Raw genomic sequence first — 19,417 nt, 5'->3', positions numbered from 1 at the left:
GCCTGCTGACAGTTGCTTCAGGTGTATTCTAGATGGCGTAAAACCCAGATTGCCTGATCACCTAAAATTGTACACAGTGTGATTTTAGGTGACCAAGAAGTCCAGGTCTTAGCTTAAAAAAAACTGTACAATATTTGACATCTTAGAGGACAATAAGACACCCTGTTTCTCTCTCACACACATGTATAGCACACTGTACATTGCACACATGCAAAAGACATAGTACATTACACACATGCATAGCAGACTGTGCCTCACACATACATGCATGCATAGCACACTGTGCACCTCTCTCATGTAAGTGTACATACGTGCTCTCTCTCTCTCTCTCTCTCTCTCTCTCTCTCTCTCTCTCTCACACACACACACACACACACACACACACACACACACACACACCCCTTCAGCCTTACTTTTATCAGTAAACTATATCACTTTGTCCTTTGTAATTCAAGACTCACACTTGGCGGCACTCATTGATTCTCTGCCTCTGTCCACCCTGTGCTCAGCAGGTCAGCATGTCCTGCCAGCTCCAAGTCTGCCCACAGCTGTCCCAATCCCATTATTTCCCCAGTCTTCACACCTGGACTCGAGCCACCCACAACTCTCCTGCTTCCTGTAGTGACACCCACTGGTTCCCCTGAACTCTCCAGTTCTCTCCATGGCAACTAGCATGACATAGAAATGTAAACCAGCTCATGTCCACTTCTGTAAAAAACTGTCTGTAATGCTTTTCTTACGGTATTTAAGGGGAAAAGCCTGAACTCACATTGCTTATAGGGACCCTTGGTGACTCGGCACAGACCTCACTCCAGGTCTGTCAAAGGAGTTCCATGGTGAAATGGCATGTTTACCTGCATTCAGTGTGTCACTAAGGAAAACAAAGATCTCTGCCTTTATGGAATGCTCCTGTTCTGGGGATGAGACGACAGGCATAGTAAATGTGAAATGTGCTTGGAATATGCTACAGGACGTCCATGGAATAAAGAAAAGAAAGCTGGGAGAGAATCATGGCAGGGCTATAGGGATACAGTTACAAACGGAAGACTGCACAGTCTCAGCAGCATTTGTGAAAGGTGAGAGACTGAGCCACAGAGATCCCTGAAGGGGAGGATTAACTGGACACAGTACAGCAGCTTGTTTTCTGGGCTCGAAAGCTAGGACAACATTCTGTGTATCTTCCCTCCTAGCATGGGAAGCCTAGAAAGCGAATAAGTACACAAGGAGACTTACAGGCAAACAGGAGGAGAGCAGAGAGTGATGGGAGGCTTCTTCAGTCCAGTAGAGTAGTATGAAGATGCTAGAGTGTGAGATTACGCAGTCTAACCCTAGTACCAGCCTTATAGTTCTCATTATTCTCATTATGCAAACAAACAAAGGGCAGAGCATAGCACATGATGCATTGGGTTCACTCAGTGAATTCTTTCACCTAGATGCTTCCACAGCCATCTGTGTGTCCTGTCCTTGACCTCAGCAGACTGTTATGACCAGGCCTAGTCACCTGACTTTCATGTTCACCCATGATCACTCAGGGGAAAGGTACTCCCTCTGATTCACCTTACAGCCTACAGCCCCACCCCCACCCCCCAGTGTAGTGACTGACCTACCCACCCATCAGTGATGTGTGCTAACATAAGGATGCTTGCCAGTTGTACTGACTGCCTCTGGGTCTGCCTAACTCCAAATCCAAAGCCCTTTATCCGACAATGGGCTAACTCTAAAGTAGGGTGCTGGTTATAAAGCACAATCACTAATTGTTTGTGCATTTTTTCTGAACTTGTGTCTCATCTCCATGAGACACATCTCCTTTGCTTAGCATTAAAAGTGACACCAGGCAACTTCTGAGGCATCAGTCATTTGTTGGAGTCTTGGTCATCATATACAAAGCCTCATTATCCTGACATGACTGCACTAGAAACGGACATGTAGGATTTCTGATGAACAGCCGCAGGCTAGACCAGCTTCTAACCATTCTTAGCAGAATGTGTGCCATAAGTAGACTTCGTCCCACAGGAGCCACTGACAGACACTCCTGTCTTTCCAAGCGAAGCCCAGACATTATGGAACAGAAACACATCACCCCATTCTGTGCTGTCTTCCTAAAATTTCGGACCCATAGTTTTCAACAGGATTTAGACTCGCTGTTGCTATTGTAGCAGTAAGTCTGGGGATGTGAGTTACACAGCAATGGATAATATCAGGAGCAATCTCATGCTTATATAATACAGCACAGTTCTTCTATGCCATGTTTACTGTTGCTCTCTCTTAATTGAATGTGGACTTTCTGAGTTCACACCTGCTTTGACCATAGCTACACTTCTGCATCCATCCAAAAGAATACTTGTCATGTAGTGACTGTGCAACGACTATTTATTTAACAATTAATCAAAGATTTTTAACATAGACAAATAAACAAGGAAGCAGAGAAAAAGGAGCTCTGACCCAAACAGAGGAGGCCAAAGCTCATAGGTTTCCAATGATTATGAGCTAAAGTCTCCTTGATGCTCTGGAAAAGCCAGGCTGTTTCTAGAACAATTTCCCATAAGCACTTCTGCTTTCACCCTCCCCCGTCAGTTTCTTAGATAAAGAGAGACTTTTCCATGGATTGTGTTGTGTGTTTACCTCATCCTTTGCCTGGGAGATCCTAGAAACAATTAGGTGCTCCAAATTTTTTTGGTGAATGAGAGCTAATGCATTCAAAAATCACAGAGCCAAGTTTTGCATCCGTGCAAGTAATTCAAAACTGAGCTCTTAATTTGGAAAGGAAGGGATCAGCTAATTAATATGCAATGTCAGCAGCCTCCTATATTTTATGGTACAAAACAGAACTGCATGTCCCCTGGCCCAGTCAATTTCCTGTTTATTATCACATTAGACCTATTCCAGGGCAGATGGAAAATTTGAAGGGCATCTCCAGACATTAAGACTGGCATAAATCTTCCAGAATTGCATATGAATACATAATACTCCCCATTAATATTTTTAGAAATTATGGTTTATATAATTTCTTGATTAAATAGGAACTATTTTACCATGTAACTCTGCTCCTTCCAACTGCTAATTTGATTTCCCCAATCTGTAGTTTTTGGTCTAAGTCTCTGTTAATGTTGGTCTGCCTTTTAAAACAGTGTTAGCTTAAAATTCCTCACCAAAGTGGCTCATTGGTCCTTCCTCTGACCTTCCCTCTGCCTGTTTTTCCTCATCTGTTCATGAGGCAGAGAACGTCTCTAGTACCTATAGTGTGGTACCTGTGCCCATCAGTCCTGGTGTTGCATTGGGAGCTTGGACCGGCATCCTGGCATCGCCATGCTGCACGCAGTAGATCCAAGGCATAGAATGCCTTCTAAACTTCTCAGAGCTGCAAGAAGAAAGCAGGCAAGCTTAGATTTGAACTTTGGGCTCACTTGAATAAACTGACTTTGCTAAGAGGAAAGGGGACCGCATGGCCTTCATAGAGCAGCTGCTGTGCGCCAGGCACTATAGTAGGCACACGTCCTTTGTCATTTTATAGCTGCTTTATGAATCACTCATACTTATTTCCATGTTCATATGCCAGGAAAATGAGGCTGAGGGATATTTCACCAATGTTAACCAGCTACAGATTAATTAATGTGTGTGTGTGTGTGTGTGTGTGTGTGTGTGTGTGTGTGTGTGGTGTGCGCTTGTGTACATGTGTGCACACCTGTGTTGTGCCCTGAAGGTTTTCACCTGTCTTGTGCTTTGAGGAAATCTTTGAGTCTCGATACTTCTTGGCATCTACAGATGTAAAATGAGTTTGCTGCATTCTTTCCATTTGACAACACAACAGGAGAACCAACTGCAGATCAGAACCAAGAAGCCAGCATTCTTTCTACCTGACAACACAATGGGAGATCCAACTGCAGATCAGAACCAAGAAGCCATCATTTCCATCCCTTCACCTTATATTCACACTTTGAAACTGTAAGGACAGGCAGCTTTTTCCAGCTGCCCATTCAGTTATGACTAAGCCTACACTGAGAAGTCCAAGTTTGAACCCCACTTCATCATGAAGACTAAAGCTTATTTTTAAAGCTAAACACATTCCATAAATATGTATATATTTACTTATGAATATGCATCAAAGTTTGCCCGCGAATGTGCCAAATATGAAGGAATCAGTAAGACCAAGCCCAGAGAAATTTTATAGAACAGAGCGCAAGAAGAGGGTGAGAGCTGAGATAAACTTGGTAGCAGACGCCAACCAGGCTAATGTTCAAAAGACCATGAAACGTAACATGTATAGTTTTCCTTCTATGGGCCCGCATCATGGCATGCCAGGATGCAGCAGCTCACTCGCCTGACTGTCAGTGTTCTAGAGGCTTAGCCTGTGCCCGCTGCATTGTCAATTAACGGCTCCAACAAGAAACAGTCTAGGTTCAGACAATCCATGTTGGATCAGATGTTCTTAGGAGGATCCTGTCATCCCACTGAAAGAACTTCAGAGAATAACTTTTGATAAAAATATTTTTTCTTAGGAAAAAGATGTGAATTACTTTCCATCAGTGCTTTTTTTCGCCTGATCATAGGTATGAGAGGTGGTAGGATTCCTGTGCTTCACAAAGCTTCACTTGGGGTGCCTTCTTCTCAGTGGAAGTGGAGAAGCAAGTAAGGGACCTGTGACCCTTTCGCTGCCTAAGGGTGAAATGGGTTTGATTTCACTTCTGGACATGTTTCTCCCAGCCAGAACAAGTTATGCGAACAAACCCAGCATCAGTTGGGGCCATACCTCTCAAACACATGGGGGCATGTGTGTTTTCTGAAAAGTAACTGTTCTCCTGATTTTCAATCCATCACAAGTTGGGTTCAAAGTGAAAAAGAAACTTCACGCACAAGCATTATAGAAGCCTGCAGGGATCCTGTTGTGACAATTTGTCCCTTTTCCGAGGTGAAACAAAACGTGGCCGGGTGGACTATGGTCGAGTTTGTAGACAAACATGGTCTGCTATTTGAGTCTGTCAACTGTAGTGGGGGAAGATGTCCATGGGTGTATTTTACTCTCATCTTGATTGTCAAATACATGCGGGGCACTAACAATCAGTTTTTTAGCACATCACCTATCCCTCTGGTGCACAGAATTGTTTGGGAGCTACAAGATGAGAGGATTCTCCTGAGCAGACATTTTACTCCCAGTTTGATAACTATAAACAATAGTACAACACACAGAGACTATAAGGGATAGATAATATTTTCATGGGTTCATTTCAAGATATTTATGGTTTTTTTGACACAAAATTAGTAGGATCAATACCTCATGAGGAAAAAAAATCTAAACAGGAAGAAGAAATTTGCAGCCTATGTAGGCAAGCACTTGAAGTGTTACTCTCAGAAAACAGCTTGCAGCCAAAGTCAGATGTGCTTATCATAGTTCCCAAGGCCTTCCCCAGAACAGGTGGTGTGAAGGATATGGCCCTGTGTATGGACAAATGAGGAAGGACCGACAATAAGACGCTCGGGCCAAGTGTTTCTCCTCTTTCGCAAAATTCCTTCCCCTGCCCCTTCCTGGTTCTCGTTTTCTTCATCATCACACAATCACACCTGTTGCTACGGTTTATAAACAGCTCCCTCTTGTGGCAGGTGTTGTACATAGCGCTTTAAGTGAGCTGCATTTGCTAGCTATCTGCCTGGTCCACTGAAGACAACTGGTTTGCTAATCCCGACTTGTGAACTTCCATTCACAAATTCTTTTTTAAAAAGAAACAAAAATCAAATGCTGTGTATGCTAACACAAGATAAAGAAATGTTTCTTTGAGGAAGAAAGATGCTGTCTTCATATACTTTTTTCATGTTCAATTTGTAGCATCAAAGAACAGAACCAAGGCACAGGTAAATTCTGACTAATCCAGTACCCTGCATATTAAGTTATCACATCTTTCATTAACCTTCTGAAGAAGTCAGTTATTAACCAGGAGATGGCATATAACACAGGGCTAATAACAACAAGAAGAAATGAAATGCAGAGATCCCTGATGCAAAGACAAAGAAAAAGGTGACCCAAGGGACCAGTCTGAGGTAAAAATAAGGACTCTGAGTCTCTGTTGGCTTTGAGCCATACCACAGCATAGTAGAGATATATGTCCTCCTCCAGTTTCCATAATGAGAAGGCAGGCAGAGCTTCCCCGAGGCCACTTAGAAAGAGATGGGGCTGGTATAGAAACCTAAGGACTTTAAACACAAAAGCCCGCGCTAACGCTGGCTTCCCAGGAAACACCTGAACTGCATATTTTCTAATATTCCTATTAAATGGGGGGTTTTGTTTGCGTGTGTAGAATTTTTCCAGTATTGGTGACACTATCCTCTGGGTTCTTGAGAAAAGCACACACTAGAAACCCTGCTTGGTAACTCTTTGAGATTATGCAATGCACACACATCCAGAACGAACCTCCAGCCCACACCCGCTTCATAGGGTGGTCGTGACAAGAAGGTAAAGCTTTGCTCAGAGCCTGGCCACAGAGGGTCTCCAGGGCACAGTGAGTGGAAGCACCACTCGCTCCACAAAAGAATTGGAGGGTTGAGGGCTAAGGACCCTCTGCACCTCTCTAGAGATATTCACGTGGAATGAAAAGGATTTGACTAGACATAAAACTAGGCTAACATTTGATAGCCTAGACTGATGACCTCTGGCTGGAACATGAGACCATTGCAGCAAGATGATGCCATTAGCCAAACTGGGTCTCATCCCCAATTAATACATTGAAGTCCAAACACCCCGGACCTGGAATATAATTATATGTGCACATAGGACCCATTAAAGAGGCAACTGATGAGCCAGCAAGGTGGCTTCAGTGGATAAATGAGCTTTCTGTGCAGTTCTGGAGACCTGAGTCCGATATTCAGAACCCACATAAAGGTTAAAGGAGAATATTAACTCTGCAAAGTGTTCTTTGAACTGCACCAGGCTTACTGTAGCATGTGTACTCCCCCCCTACACACACACACACACACATACACACACACAAATTCAAAAATATTTAAAGAAGCAACTGAATCAAAATGAGGCTGTCAAGGTGGGCCCTAGCCAATCTGACTCAAGTCCTACGAAGAGAAAATTTGGACAGTCAGAAAGAACCAGAGAGGCACAGATGGCCCAAAACCAAGCGGGGAGACCATAAACAGGATGTCATTTTCCTGAAAGCCATAGAGAGCATCCTCTGCAGGTCCCAGTAGCATTGCATGTGGCTGTCATTCTTCAGCTTCCAGGTTGTGAGAAAGCCCTTTTGGTGGCATACATCAGCCAGGGTGGTTTTGTCACAGCAATCTTAGCAAACTAATGTCTACACTCAGGTTTCTATAAATACAAACAGAAAGCACTTCAGTTCATTACCTGTGTATCATAATATACAGCTGAGCTGTTCTATAAAATGTGGGTCAGTGTTGAATCAATATTGGACTTGGCACCCAAAAGTTTTCTTCTAAATTGGATGTAGTATTAATAACTATGTGTAGTATTAAAAACTCTGAATGCAATAATATTCATAGTTTTGTCAGTAAGCAGGTATTAAGTCCATGTGGCAAGTTTGACAGGTGTTAACTCTCTTAATACTGAAATAGCCTTTCAAAGTAATTAATAGTATTCCTACGTTACAGGGGAGCTGAGGACCAATCATTGAACCTGCCCATGGTCAAACATTTGGCATTAGGGGTGTGCAGAATTCCTTCTTGGAACAGGTTGTTTCAATAGCTTGACTTCTGTCCATCATTGTGTACGTACCCACAACCTCCTGTCCCACTCTTAACACCCACTCTTAGCTTCTTCTCTGGAATGAATTCTTCAAGAGAATTGAGGAAGACCTGGAATTCAATGTCGTACATGCATGCTTGTGACTGACTAGGGTACAAGGGATCTTTTTCAACCAGAGTAGGCCAAGGAGAGGTTTTCCAGGTGGCGTCATTGTGGTTCTCTTCTTAGCACTAAGCCTGTATCTGTAGGCTGAGGTATGGAGGCATAGAAATCTGCTCTCCATAAAAGTGCCCAGTAGGCAAAGGAAATAGAAAGATGTGTCTTGGATGTCCCTCCTTTAAATACATTGAATATTCAAATACTTGCATCTTTGCCTGAGTGACCATTCAACTCCCGAATTCCTGAACTCAGATCCAGGGGCTCACTAGCAAGAAAATGGAAGTGGGTAACTGGAATATGTAAATGACATAGACATATAGGGATTTTAACAATCAAGACTCAAAGGAGAGGCTCTTGGTTTAGTGAGAGAAAGTAGCCAATTACTGGAGCCAGAGACAGGTCAAGGAGCCTCGTCAGTAGGAAGAATTGCTGTGGCACTGGGTGAACTCGTTTCCATTTTTAATGTGTCAAATGATTCTCTATTTTGTCTGGTGCTGAATCTTGCTTCCAACACTCCCTAAACTACATATGCATCTGACCTTCCCCTCTGGGATCCCACTGTTTTCTTCCTGGACCTTAGAGCCTCTTAGCTGGCCTTGGCTTTGAAGTTGGTCTCACTGAATTCGTTTTCCCATTCCAAGTTATCCTCCAGCCATTGGCCCTTTCTTGAATCCCTGCAACTCAGTCACACCTGTCTATGTCTGAAGCACCTCATGGTCACTGTTCATATCCATAATATATTCATGAGCCTGTGCCACAAAGCCCCTATTCTGTTCACGCTTACCGCCAATTAACTCCCCTATTAATGCTAGCAATTCTATACTCTGATTCACGTCCAACTGTTTGCTTGTGTCAAATTCCTACCTGGCCCAGTGTGCTCTATGAACACTGTACTACGATTAAAAGCACAGACAAAGGAATAAGATACTCCAGGCTTGAATTCTATAGCTGTTGTTTTTCAGCCATATTAACTTTGGACCAGGTACCTAACATCTCTGTCTCATTTAATTTGTGGTTAATATGGAGAACAGTAAGCATAATGTTGATCCTGTACATTGCTATGTGGATTTAATAAAATAATCTCTGTAAAGGACTCAGCCCAAGTGACAGGTATGCAGTAGGCATTCAGCAAATGGTGATGATGGTGGTGGCGGCAGCGGTGGCAGTGGCGGTGGTGGTGGAGGTTATGGTGGTGGTGGTGATGGTGATGGTGATAATGAACATCTACCACACGTCTGGGCATTGAAAAGCAATGATGACACATGACAAAGTGCTTTGCGTTTGTAGATCTCATTTTTACAACAATATTGAATTAACTACTGAGTCTCTTTACTGTTTCTCCTATCTCCTATAGATGGAGAGCAATGAATGACCAGGAAACAAAACAAGCAAATGCTCACTGGAAGGAAGAATAGCTGAGTTTATCCAGTGCATAGATTATTTCGCCCAATCTAAGTATTTAAAGGAACAACAGCAAAACCACTATTAATAAACATGAAAATTACGTTGATTTTATCACCTAATTAAATTACTTTAATTAAGGTTAATGTAAAAATTTTAATTACAAGGAAAGTCTTCTTATTGCCATATGGAATGAAGGTGAGCACCACTTATCTAAGAACTCATTCGTTCTTTTTGTGCCTTCCTGGAGCTGCTTTCCCTTAGGCTATTCCTTGGAGCAATGTTGTTATTACAGGTGCACAGCCTGGAGATGGGACATGGACCAAGACAAATAGGCTGGATAGAATATTGTCCAACTGTTTAGATGAAAAAACTGATGCAAGATTTGGGTCAGGTGAATCAGTCACAGAGCTAGAGCTACCTCAACGCTATCCTTCAGGCTGCCCTCCTCTGCAGAATGACATTGTGAAGATACACTTTCATAGCTTCCCATGACTTCTCAGGAAGGTTGTTATAGGTGAGAAAGCAAGACCTCCTTTGCCCTAATATAAAGAGAAGCCCAGGGAGGAAAGAAGAAAGCAGGGGATGGAGAAGGGGAAGGGATCAGACAATCCTAGTGTCTGTGGAAGCTTCTGAATTTTCAAGAAGAAAGGTGTGTGTAGGATATCTTGGATTCCTTTCTTTCCAAACATATTTCCTTCTGTCTCACGATAGGAATAGACTCAAAGTATGCGCTTGCCCCACATTTCAGTTACTTTTCTGTTGCTGTGGCCATAGCCACAGAACTGAGTGTGAAGTTATAAAGGAAAGAATATTTTGCTTTATGCGGCCAGAAGGATAAAGTCCACAATGGTGTGGGAGACTGGCATGGGCAAGGAAGCAAGATCACATTACCATTCATATGAAGGATGATGGAGGGGGAAGAGATGGAGAAAACAGAGGGGGAGAAGGGAGAGAGACAGATGGGGAGGGGGAGAGAGAAGGAACTGGAAATGGGGTAAGACCCTCAAAGGCTGCCTTCAGTGGTATACTTCCTCTAGTGAGGTAATATATTCTAAAAATTCTGTAACATCCCTACACAATGCCACCATATAGAGGAAAAGTGTTCAAATACACGAGTTTACGGAGGGTAGTTCTCTTTTAACCAGAGTGCCCTGTGTCTCCCTTAAGCAAGACATACTCTACATGGATTCAAAGAAAGCTGTGTTTTCCTGACTCCTCTTGGAAGTGATGAATACCCAGGTCCAGAACACTCATCTAGGGAGTAATGTAGTTGAGAAAAAAAAAAGTGGCTCTATGAGTTATTCTTCAATGGTGACTAAGTAAACAGATTCCAAAGTGTGTGGACAGGGTATTAGCAGGAGACTCATTGGCAGAGAATCCCATTCTCTACAGAGAGATGTAACTCTTTCCCACTCCTGCTCCCGAAAGGAAGGTCCAGTCTATTCACTTTGATGGCTGGCTCTATTCACTTTCTTTTTCTGAGGAAGAAGAAAGACTCAGTGTTGTTCTTTGTCACTTATATTCTGTGGTTGCGTTGGCAGTTATAACTGCCAGAATATTAACAGTATCTATGGTAACAAGATGACAACTTGTGATCATTGCACTTTGGCCCATTTGTGCTTTACATTTCATCTCTGAACTACTTTACATTGTGTGTGCATGTGTGTATAGCAAACATTGCAAGTAGATTTAAAATAGGTCTGCAATAATAACATATTTTTTGGAAATGAGGTAAGAGGGCAGCCAGGAACACATGTGCGCATGGACATGAACCTTTCACCCTGCTCATTTGATTATACTCATATTAACCTTGTCCAGAGAATCATCCCACCACTTGATGGTTGCAACCCAAAGCAAAACTTCTGGAGGAAAAGTCAGAGGCTCATAAAAAGTCTCTGGCTCTCTCCCTTACTGTTCATCTCTAGGAAGCACTTTCTCTGGAACTTGTATGGCACATCTATATATGAGGTAAAGATAAAAAAAATGGCTAAGTCTGTTATGAATGTTGTTTTGTACTGAAAGAATTTGTGTGTTAGAAGTTTGGTCACACATGTGGCTATGTGAAGATGGGGTAGAAACTTTAAGGGGTGTGGTCTATTTAAAGGTCATTAGGTCACTGGTGGAACTGCCCTCGGAAAGCATGAAGATGAACCTTTGGAACCCTTGTTTGTTCAATGTAGAATGTTGTTGCAGAATGACCTTTCCCACTCTTGGCTTCCTCTCTTGCCACATGGTCTCTGAACGAGGTATGAATCCAGCAACTTGCCCAAAGGTGACAAACTTAATGTCATAGGATTATAATTCTCTCCATTCTATCCTTCAAGTTACTCTCCTATGCTGACATCACATATCTATTACTCATTTGCTGAAGTTTCCCACCCATGAGTGAGAAAAGGTTCTGCCATTGTGCTGCCTGCCATCCATCTTGCAGCAAGCCAGCCAGTGGAGTCTGTGGGTTGAATAAGAATGTGCTCCACAGGTTCAGATATATAACATTTGGTGCCCAGTAGGTGGCACTGTTTGGTGGAAATTGCAGAACCTTTGGGAGGTGGAGTCTTTCTAGAGGATGTAAGTCACTGGAGATAGACTTTGGAAGTTTAAAGCCTCAGCTTTCTGTTCTTGCTCTCTGATTACTGTTTGCATTTGAAGATATACATCGTCAGCTTTCTGATCCTGCTAGCCTGTAAGCCTGTTGCAGTGTAGTACTGACTCAATGGACTCTTATCTCCATGGAAATGTAAGTCTGATAAACCCTTCCTGCTACTTGTTGCTTCTGGTCGTAGTCTTTTAATACAGCAACTAAAGCAGAGACCTGATTCCTATACTTGAGGCCGAATTGATGGACTCACCCTGTTGGTTCTGTCTTCCAAAATGAAGTTTTGTACTTTTTGCCAACAACAATGAGCTTAAAGAAATCTTTTCTTTATATGGTTCCCAGTTTTAGATATTTTGTTAGGGCAAGATATATGTCAAGATACAGAGCAAGAGAAACTGGAATAATATGAAAATCAAAAGTATTTTGAGAAAAAAGAGGTGGCAAATTTAATGACCAGCCAGTGAATGGAATTTTAATATCATAGGATGGACTGGGACTTAAAAGTAGAGGATGCTAGAATGTTCAGTTGTTTGAACTATAACTCAGGCTATTCTTTTTTGATACATGGTCGCTGTTGGTCTTGCTGTTATGTCCCATCGGCATATCAGGATCCCAGAGACTTTAGGGATATAGGACATATGGCTCCTTTTAGCTAAAATCTGCACTGTGTTGTAAGTACATGGCCCCTCAAATGGTACTTACTGCACATTGTGCCTTTTATGATATTTCTAAAGCCCTTTATTAGAAATCTGAACAGTGTTCTCCACTGGATTATAAAACCATTGAAGTAAATCAATGTTCCAGACTCAGATGCCTGGCAGATCCTCTACTCTTAGGTTTAATTGGATCAGAGTCATAACTTTGATACTGAGTTTGCTTCATCCTTTTATGAGAGGCATGGCAATGGCCTTTGTGTCTCCACCAAAACTCCTCATGTACTGGAAAGTCCAAGGTGCCATTTTCAATTTTTTTTTCTTTTATTAAATGCCAAGTAATAAAATCGTATGCTTCTGTCCTTATTTTATTCCTATTGCTCTGATAAAGCACTAACAACAACAACAACAAAAAACCACCTAGGAGAAGAAAGAGTTTATTTCATTTTATAGGTTACAGTCCATCATTGGGGGAAACCAAAGCAGGAGCTTTATGTGGAGACCATGGGAGAAATTCTGCTTACTCCAAGTTTACCTCCAGCTAGCACAGGGCAACCTAACTAGGGATAGCACTGCCCGCAGTGGGCTGAGTACTCCTACACTGACTAGCACCCAAGATGTTTATAGATATGCCCTAGGCCAATCTGATGGCAGTAAATCCACTTTTGAGGTTGGCTCTGCCCAGGTGAGTCAAAGGGACAATCAAGACCACTCATGGTTTTTCTATGCCTTTTTATGTATGCCCTGAGGCCCATCTTGTGTGCTTATTTAGTGAGGCTTTTTGGACACTATCAATGTAAATTCAGTGGTCTTAATTTGAAATTACTAAGCCTTACTGAGAACAGAGACTTTCCCAATTAAACAAAACAAAACCCCTAAAATGTTCACATGAAAACATATGTTGACTGCGTGCTGGTGGCTTGACCCTGCTCCTTTACCCATCACTTATTTATGCTTCATTTGAGAATGAAGAGGCTATCCCAGGACATATCTACTTCTAGGATGCTTAGGCCTTGATCTTGTTTAGAGGGAATATTAGCTACTTTTCTCATCACTGTGACAGAGGATCTGATAAACAACCTAAGGGAGGAAAGATGTCATTCTACCCTTCACTTTAGAGAGCTCAGTTCATAGTTGCGTGACCCCATGTGTCTGGCCAGAACATCACAGTAATAGGGTAGACTTCTGACTTAATGGTGGACAGGAAGTACAGAGAGATACAGAAATCAGTGATGAATGGAACACATCAGGAACTCAATCCCCAGTGACTTACTTCCTCCAATTAGGTCTCACCTCCTCCTAAGTGTCCTATGATGGAGCCATCAAGTGGGAGCAATGCACGCAATGCACAGATCTGTGGAGGACACATAAAAGTCAAACCATAGCAAGAAAACAACAGGAAATGAGGAAACAAAATATAAACACGATAGTTTTAGGTAGTGGCAAATACAAATAGCAAATAAAATAGGCCAACTAATAAAATAGGAAGGAATTGAGGAGGAAGGGCAATTTTCAAACAGCAACTTCTATATATGGGAAGATTGTTTTGTGAGTGTTTGGTGTTGAATTGGGTCAGAAAGGATATTATTATGAACTACTGGAGGCTGGGTATCTTGCAAAGAAAAGAGGTTTGTTTGGGCTATGATTTTGTCCATAGACAAGGGCCTGGATCTTTAAATAGTCTTCTTTAGCCTTAATACCTGGAGGCAACTCATGGGAAGAGAAAGAGATGTGACTTATGTTTTTTTTTCTCTCTCTTCCTACAAAGCCACCAAGCATCCATTATGACAGCCTCATCCTGTTGTTATTTTCTAATCCTGATTCAATCCCAAACACCAGAAGTTGATTAACTTAATTTTCCACTCTGTATTTCACAATTCAAATCTCAATGCAGAGCTCCCTGGGAGATACACCCAACCCATCTACAGCACAGTCATGTGTGTCTGCTGACAGGTACCATAGGAAAGCTGGGACATGTTGCTGTCTGGTGTGTGTGAGGGTGTTTCTAATCCAGACAATTCCTTTTCCTTTAGCCTTTTCTCTTCAGAATTTTTTTTTTCTGATTTGTTTCTCTGTTTCAACTCATCCTGAATCATTGATTTACTTATAAAGGGACCAGGGCTACCCTGCTCTGAACTAAGGTCAGGTCCCATAGGCTGTTTCAGACACATACCTCCCATCTAACCAATAAATATCTTTCTCTATTGAGGATGGCCACAAGTCTTCCAATTCTCTGTTTCATTCTCATACTACAGTCCGCTGCTGGGAAAAGTATTCTAGCATAACAAGCAGTTTATTGCTATGCCAATCCTAGAGTCAACACTTTCACTCTTCTAGAGAATCTCTGGAGGCTCCTCCCTTCTCTGACTTCTTTTTTTTTTTTTTCTCCATTCTACAGGTGCCCACTGTGATGGCTTGAATATGTTTGACCCAGGACTGGCACTATTTGGAGGTGTGGCCATGTTGGAGTAGGTGTGTCATGGTGGAGGTGGGCTTTGAGATCCTCCTCCCAGCTACTAAGAATATAGACCTCTCAGCTCCTCCTGCCTGGATGCTGCCATGCTCCCGCCTTGATGGTAATGGACTGAAACTCTGAACTTGTAAGCCAGCCCCAATTAAATGTTATCCTTAGAAGAGTTGCCTTGGTCAATGGTGTCTGTTCACAGCAGTAAAACCCTAAGATGTCCCCCACTCTTCAGCTTCTCCTTGGCCCTGCTCATCCAACTTTCCTAGGCAGACACCTGCTTTTTCCCTGTAGACTAAGACTGGATTCCCAACTTTACTCACAGCTATCTTGTCCTCTCTACTCCACCTGACAGTCATGAGGGAAGACTGGGCGGTAAGGAGTCATGGTACCCCAGGGCAGGAGGAGGGCTTCCCTAACTTGCCTGTTGGGTAATGAGGCACTTGCCCTCTGCCAATGGTGCCAGTGACTGACCAGACTGCTTCCTCTGCCGTCAGCAAACCTGAACTACGTTTCTCCTCCACACCGCTGTCTAGAAGGCTCTTTTTGAAATTGTCATAACTGCTCCCACCTTGCCACTTGAATCTCACCTTAAGGCGTGTCACCTCCTCAATGGGGACTCCTAGGACAGAGCCCAGTGGTTCCTGTGATTCTGTTTCCACACTAGGAATAATTTGGCTCACACTTGCTTTAGCTCTGGCCTTCTGTCTGTCACTCAGGTTTTATGAATTCAAGGGTTTCAAACCTTCGGTGGAGAGCAGTACTCTGTCGTACGTAGGACAAACTCACTGCCATGATTTCAGTGTTTTCCCTGAAGGATGCTAATGGAGTCAGAGGGCATGACTGGCTTGCCTGCAGCAGGATTTAGGAGCCAGGAAGAAATTAGGATACTGATTCTGATGTTCACATGCGCTTCTCAGCTGTCTTCCCACCTACTTGTACAAGGGGCTACCCCAAAACTACCAGAAGCAGTAGCCCCCAGGAGCCCGGAATAGAAGAAGCATTGCAATCACCGAGCCAGTGGGTGAGGTGTGAGCATGTCTAACCGAGCAACTTGGATTTTTACCTGCAAAGGCAAGCAGAGGAGGTGGAGGGTGGAGACTGAACATAAAGCTGCAGCCTCAGCCTCTATCTACTCCCTTTTAATTTCTCCTCTCGCTCAGGGGAAACCCCAACGCCCACGGGGTCTGGGGAGCTCCCGCTTCACGGCCTCAGGATTCATGACCCAGCAGAAGCAGTAGTAGAGGCCTCACAGCCCTGGTGATGCTGGACCTCAAGGCTGTCTTGGGTAGGGGGGCGGCGGGGAGAGGCGGGGCCCCGCCTGGGCCTCCCGCAACCAAGGGGCGGGACGATGGAGCCCCACCCCTGCGAAGGAGGGAGGGAAGCAGAGAACGCTGCGGGTGGTGAGCGCTCCGCCCGGGCGCGCCTGCTTCTGCTGCTGCTACTGCCGCTGCAGCGGGGCTAGGGCTAGAGCAGCGGGCTGGGCGCGGGCGGGAGAGGGGAGGAGGGAGGAGGCGGCGGCGCGTGTGCCAGGCGGGCGGGCGGGAGGACGGCTGGCACAGGGCTTGTAAATAAACTGCGATGCTGTCTCGGGCTCGCCGGCCCGGGTGCCGCCGTCGCCGCCGCCTCCCTGGAGCTTCGGTGCCAGGCTCCCGCCGTCGCGCGCCCTAGCGCCACCGCGCCAGCCTCGCGCGCCCTCAACGGGCTCCCCGTGGACCCCGGCTTCCTGCGCCCCTCCGGGTCCCACAGAGGACCCGCTCGGGATGTGACCCCTTGACTCCCCACCCGACCTCCTCTGGCCCCCGGGAGGCCCGCCTTTGCCTGCTTTTGGGGGGGTGGGCGGGGAGGGGCGCGCGGATCATGGCATTGGAGTTCCCGGGCTTGCAGCCGCCGCCGCCGCCTCGTCCACGTACCCCAAGTGCTCCTACTTCCCGGAGCAGCAGCGGAGAAGGCGAAGCGCCCGGTGGGGGCGAGGCAGATGGGTCTCAAGGCTCGCAGGGCGGCGGGGGCGGCTGGCGGGGGCGGCGGCGAAGGGGGCGGCGGCGGCGGCGGGGCCGCTAACCCTGCTGGAGGGGACTCGGCGGTGGCCGGCGACGAGGAGCGGAAAGTGGGGCTGGCGCCAGGAGACGTGGAGCAAGTCACCTTGGCGCTAGGGGCCGGAGCCGACAAAGACGGGACCCTGCTGCTGGAGGGCGGTGGCCGCGAAGAGGGGCAGAGGAGGACCCCGCAGGGCATCGGGCTCCTGGCAAAGACCCCCCTGAGCCGCCCAGTCAAGAGGAACAACGCCAAGTACAGGCGCATCCAAACTTTGATCTATGACGCCCTGGAGAGACCGCGGGGCTGGGCGCTGCTCTACCACGCGCTTGTGTGAGTACCTGGCCACTCGGGGCGCCCCTTGGCGGCCGTGCACCTTAGGGTTCGGGCCAGGGCTGGCATAGTGTTGTGTCTTTGGCCACTCAGAAGTGCTCTCTGGCTTGGGTTGGGGATGGAGGGACACCAGTTTGGCCTTAGCCAATGGTTCTCTGCGGTGTGACGGAGTGTTTCTGGTGCCTGGGACAGCAGGCTTTCAAGCTGAGTTGGAGATTTGAACTGGCGAGTGCGCAAAAGTGCGCATTTATTGTATGTTCTGGGATATTGTCATGGAAGCTTAAAAGAAATAGATGATATTTCTAATGAAGCAGTTGAGTGGGACAAAAACGGTCCTTTCAGAAGCACCGGTTCTTCTTGGGGTGGATAGCTTGCAATCACCACTCAATTTAGATGATATATCCCAGAGTTGAGGATAGTAGCGGTGCACACTGCCCATAGGCATAGTGCCTGTGTACGTGCGTGTTCCATGTGTGTGCTTCCCTTCCTTGGAATGGATGCTGAAGTAAAAGAATAATGGGTTTGGCTTTAATTGGGGGCTTAGACAGACCAAAATGCAGGTCTTTGTGTTCTTTTAGTAAAATGAATAGGAGAATAGAAAAGGGGCGGGATTTCCAAGCTTAGTCCAAAGGGTTTAGCTGAGCCATAGGTAAGGTGAAGCTATTTGATGCTGGAACATCCGTATGATTTATGTGCAACATCCCATAGTTTAGGTTCTACCATCTCTGTAGGTACAACTGTTGCCCATCTGTGGTTTGGCTGACCAGGGCATTGGACACCCAAGAGTCCGGTGGGAAGTTTGTCCCCTGGGACTCCTCTAGAAATAATCTCCATGCTAGCCCAGAAAGTAAATGCTAGGGCGGAAGAAAAATGGAACTCAGATGTACCGACTCCTGGGATGCAAAATACACACCCGTATTTAAGAAGGAAGAGAGGGTACTTACTATCAGAGGGATTCCTCACCCAGGACTGGAATCCTGAGTGCCACAACACCTTGGATGTGTGTGACAAGGCACTTCTTGATACCAGCTGCTTCCTGGCTTTGGCTTAGGAAGCTGTATGGCTGTCATGGTTTGGGTAGGAAGTAGACTATTACCTTGACCCTTCCAATTTAAGGCAATTGGTTTCCCTCCGGTTGACCCTTAACTGACAAAGAGGGAAGAAGTCAGGGAATGTCTTCTGTTTTTTAAGTACTTGCCTGCCTTTTGAGGTTGGAAGAGCTTTTCCTGGTTTGGCCACCAGGTGGGGCGTCCACACAGGACCGCAGTTTTGTGCAACAGGTTTCTTCCAGGTTACAAAAGCCTTTCGAGAATGCATCCCTGAAAACTCAGGAAGCAGCAAGAATAAGGATGACGTACCTTGCCAGGGACTTGGATTTTGGTTGGTCAAGCCTTTGATTCCTCTGTATTTTCAGAAAGCATCTGACCCAAAGCTTAACATGTGTTGTTCTTTCATAGTGAAATGAGGTTTAGCTGGCATTCATTCTTTGGTCTCTAGAACCATGTTCAAATTGAAATGAAATAAATGCTAGGGTATATGTAGTTTTAAAAGGTTGAACAAATTATCTGAGAGCAGGTCCTATGTCCCTTTGCATAAAGTTGTGTTCAGTGTGTGTTCAATGCCTTTGGAGCCTGGTGTTTAATTGAAGCTTGAGATTCCCTCTTTCTTCTCCTCCCACCTTTTCTAGCTGGAATCTGAAGCCTTGCCTTGCCCAGTCTGCAGAGAGAATAGATAAAGACTATTATAGAATCAGCTACAATGTTATTTTACTGTATGCTTGTTCATATCTCAGAAACCAGCTTGTAAGTGCCAAACCTATAGCCAGAATTTCCCAGAGAAGACCTCAAAACTTAAGACCATTAGAATTGTCAGATAAATACACATTGTGCTTGTTTCTCACGTGACCACAATGAGGTAATGCCTGTAACTTATGCTTCATGGATGAAAATTTGACCGCTGCAGGAGATAAAGACAGTTGTCCAGCATCGCAGGGATAATGATTTTAAACATATCTGGCTTTCTGGCTGTACTCAGATTCCATTTCTGATCCTTGGGGCATTTTGCTGAGCATTGCT

General features: G+C 44.9%; 1 protein-coding gene and 1 long non-coding RNA gene across 10 annotated transcripts in view; one reads left to right on the top strand and one right to left on the bottom strand.

Moving 5' to 3' along the window:
• Gm27242 overlaps window positions 1-19,417 on the bottom strand; it is a 31,835-nt gene that overhangs the window by 7,915 nt on the left and 4,503 nt on the right. For 2 of the 8 annotated variants that reach the window (XR_384147.4, XR_384149.4), the window contains exons 1-3: window positions 16,042-16,542; window positions 13,805-13,865; window positions 3,249-3,358 (exon numbers count right to left, since the gene is read on the bottom strand). This is a non-coding gene — a long non-coding RNA (predicted gene 27242). Of the gene's footprint in view, window positions 1-3,234; window positions 3,359-13,784; window positions 13,866-15,565; window positions 15,828-16,041; window positions 16,543-16,888; window positions 17,167-19,417 lie in introns of those variants that run through there. The other 6 variants (XR_875390.3, XR_003951605.1, XR_875392.3 and 3 more) reach the window with 6 other exon arrangements.
• Kcnq3 (potassium voltage-gated channel, subfamily Q, member 3) overlaps window positions 16,542-19,417 on the top strand; it is a 300,263-nt gene continuing 297,387 nt past the window's right edge. Inside the window, exon 1 of one of the 2 annotated variants that reach the window (XR_875218.2) lies at window positions 16,542-17,342. Coding sequence is in view for 1 of the 2 variants with exons in the window: in NM_152923.3 (NP_690887.2) it covers window positions 16,954-17,342 (389 nt within the window). In the remaining variant the exon portion in view is untranslated. The remainder of the gene's footprint in view (window positions 17,343-19,417) is intronic. The other variant, NM_152923.3, reaches the window with a different exon arrangement.

The sequence above is a fragment of the Mus musculus genome, chromosome 15, assembly GCF_000001635.26.
Source record: "Mus musculus strain C57BL/6J chromosome 15, GRCm38.p6 C57BL/6J".
NCBI classification, from domain to species: Eukaryota; Metazoa; Chordata; class Mammalia; order Rodentia; family Muridae; genus Mus; species Mus musculus.
The sequence above is the reverse complement of the archived record's forward strand: the minus strand, read 5'-3'. Positions and strand labels throughout refer to the sequence as shown.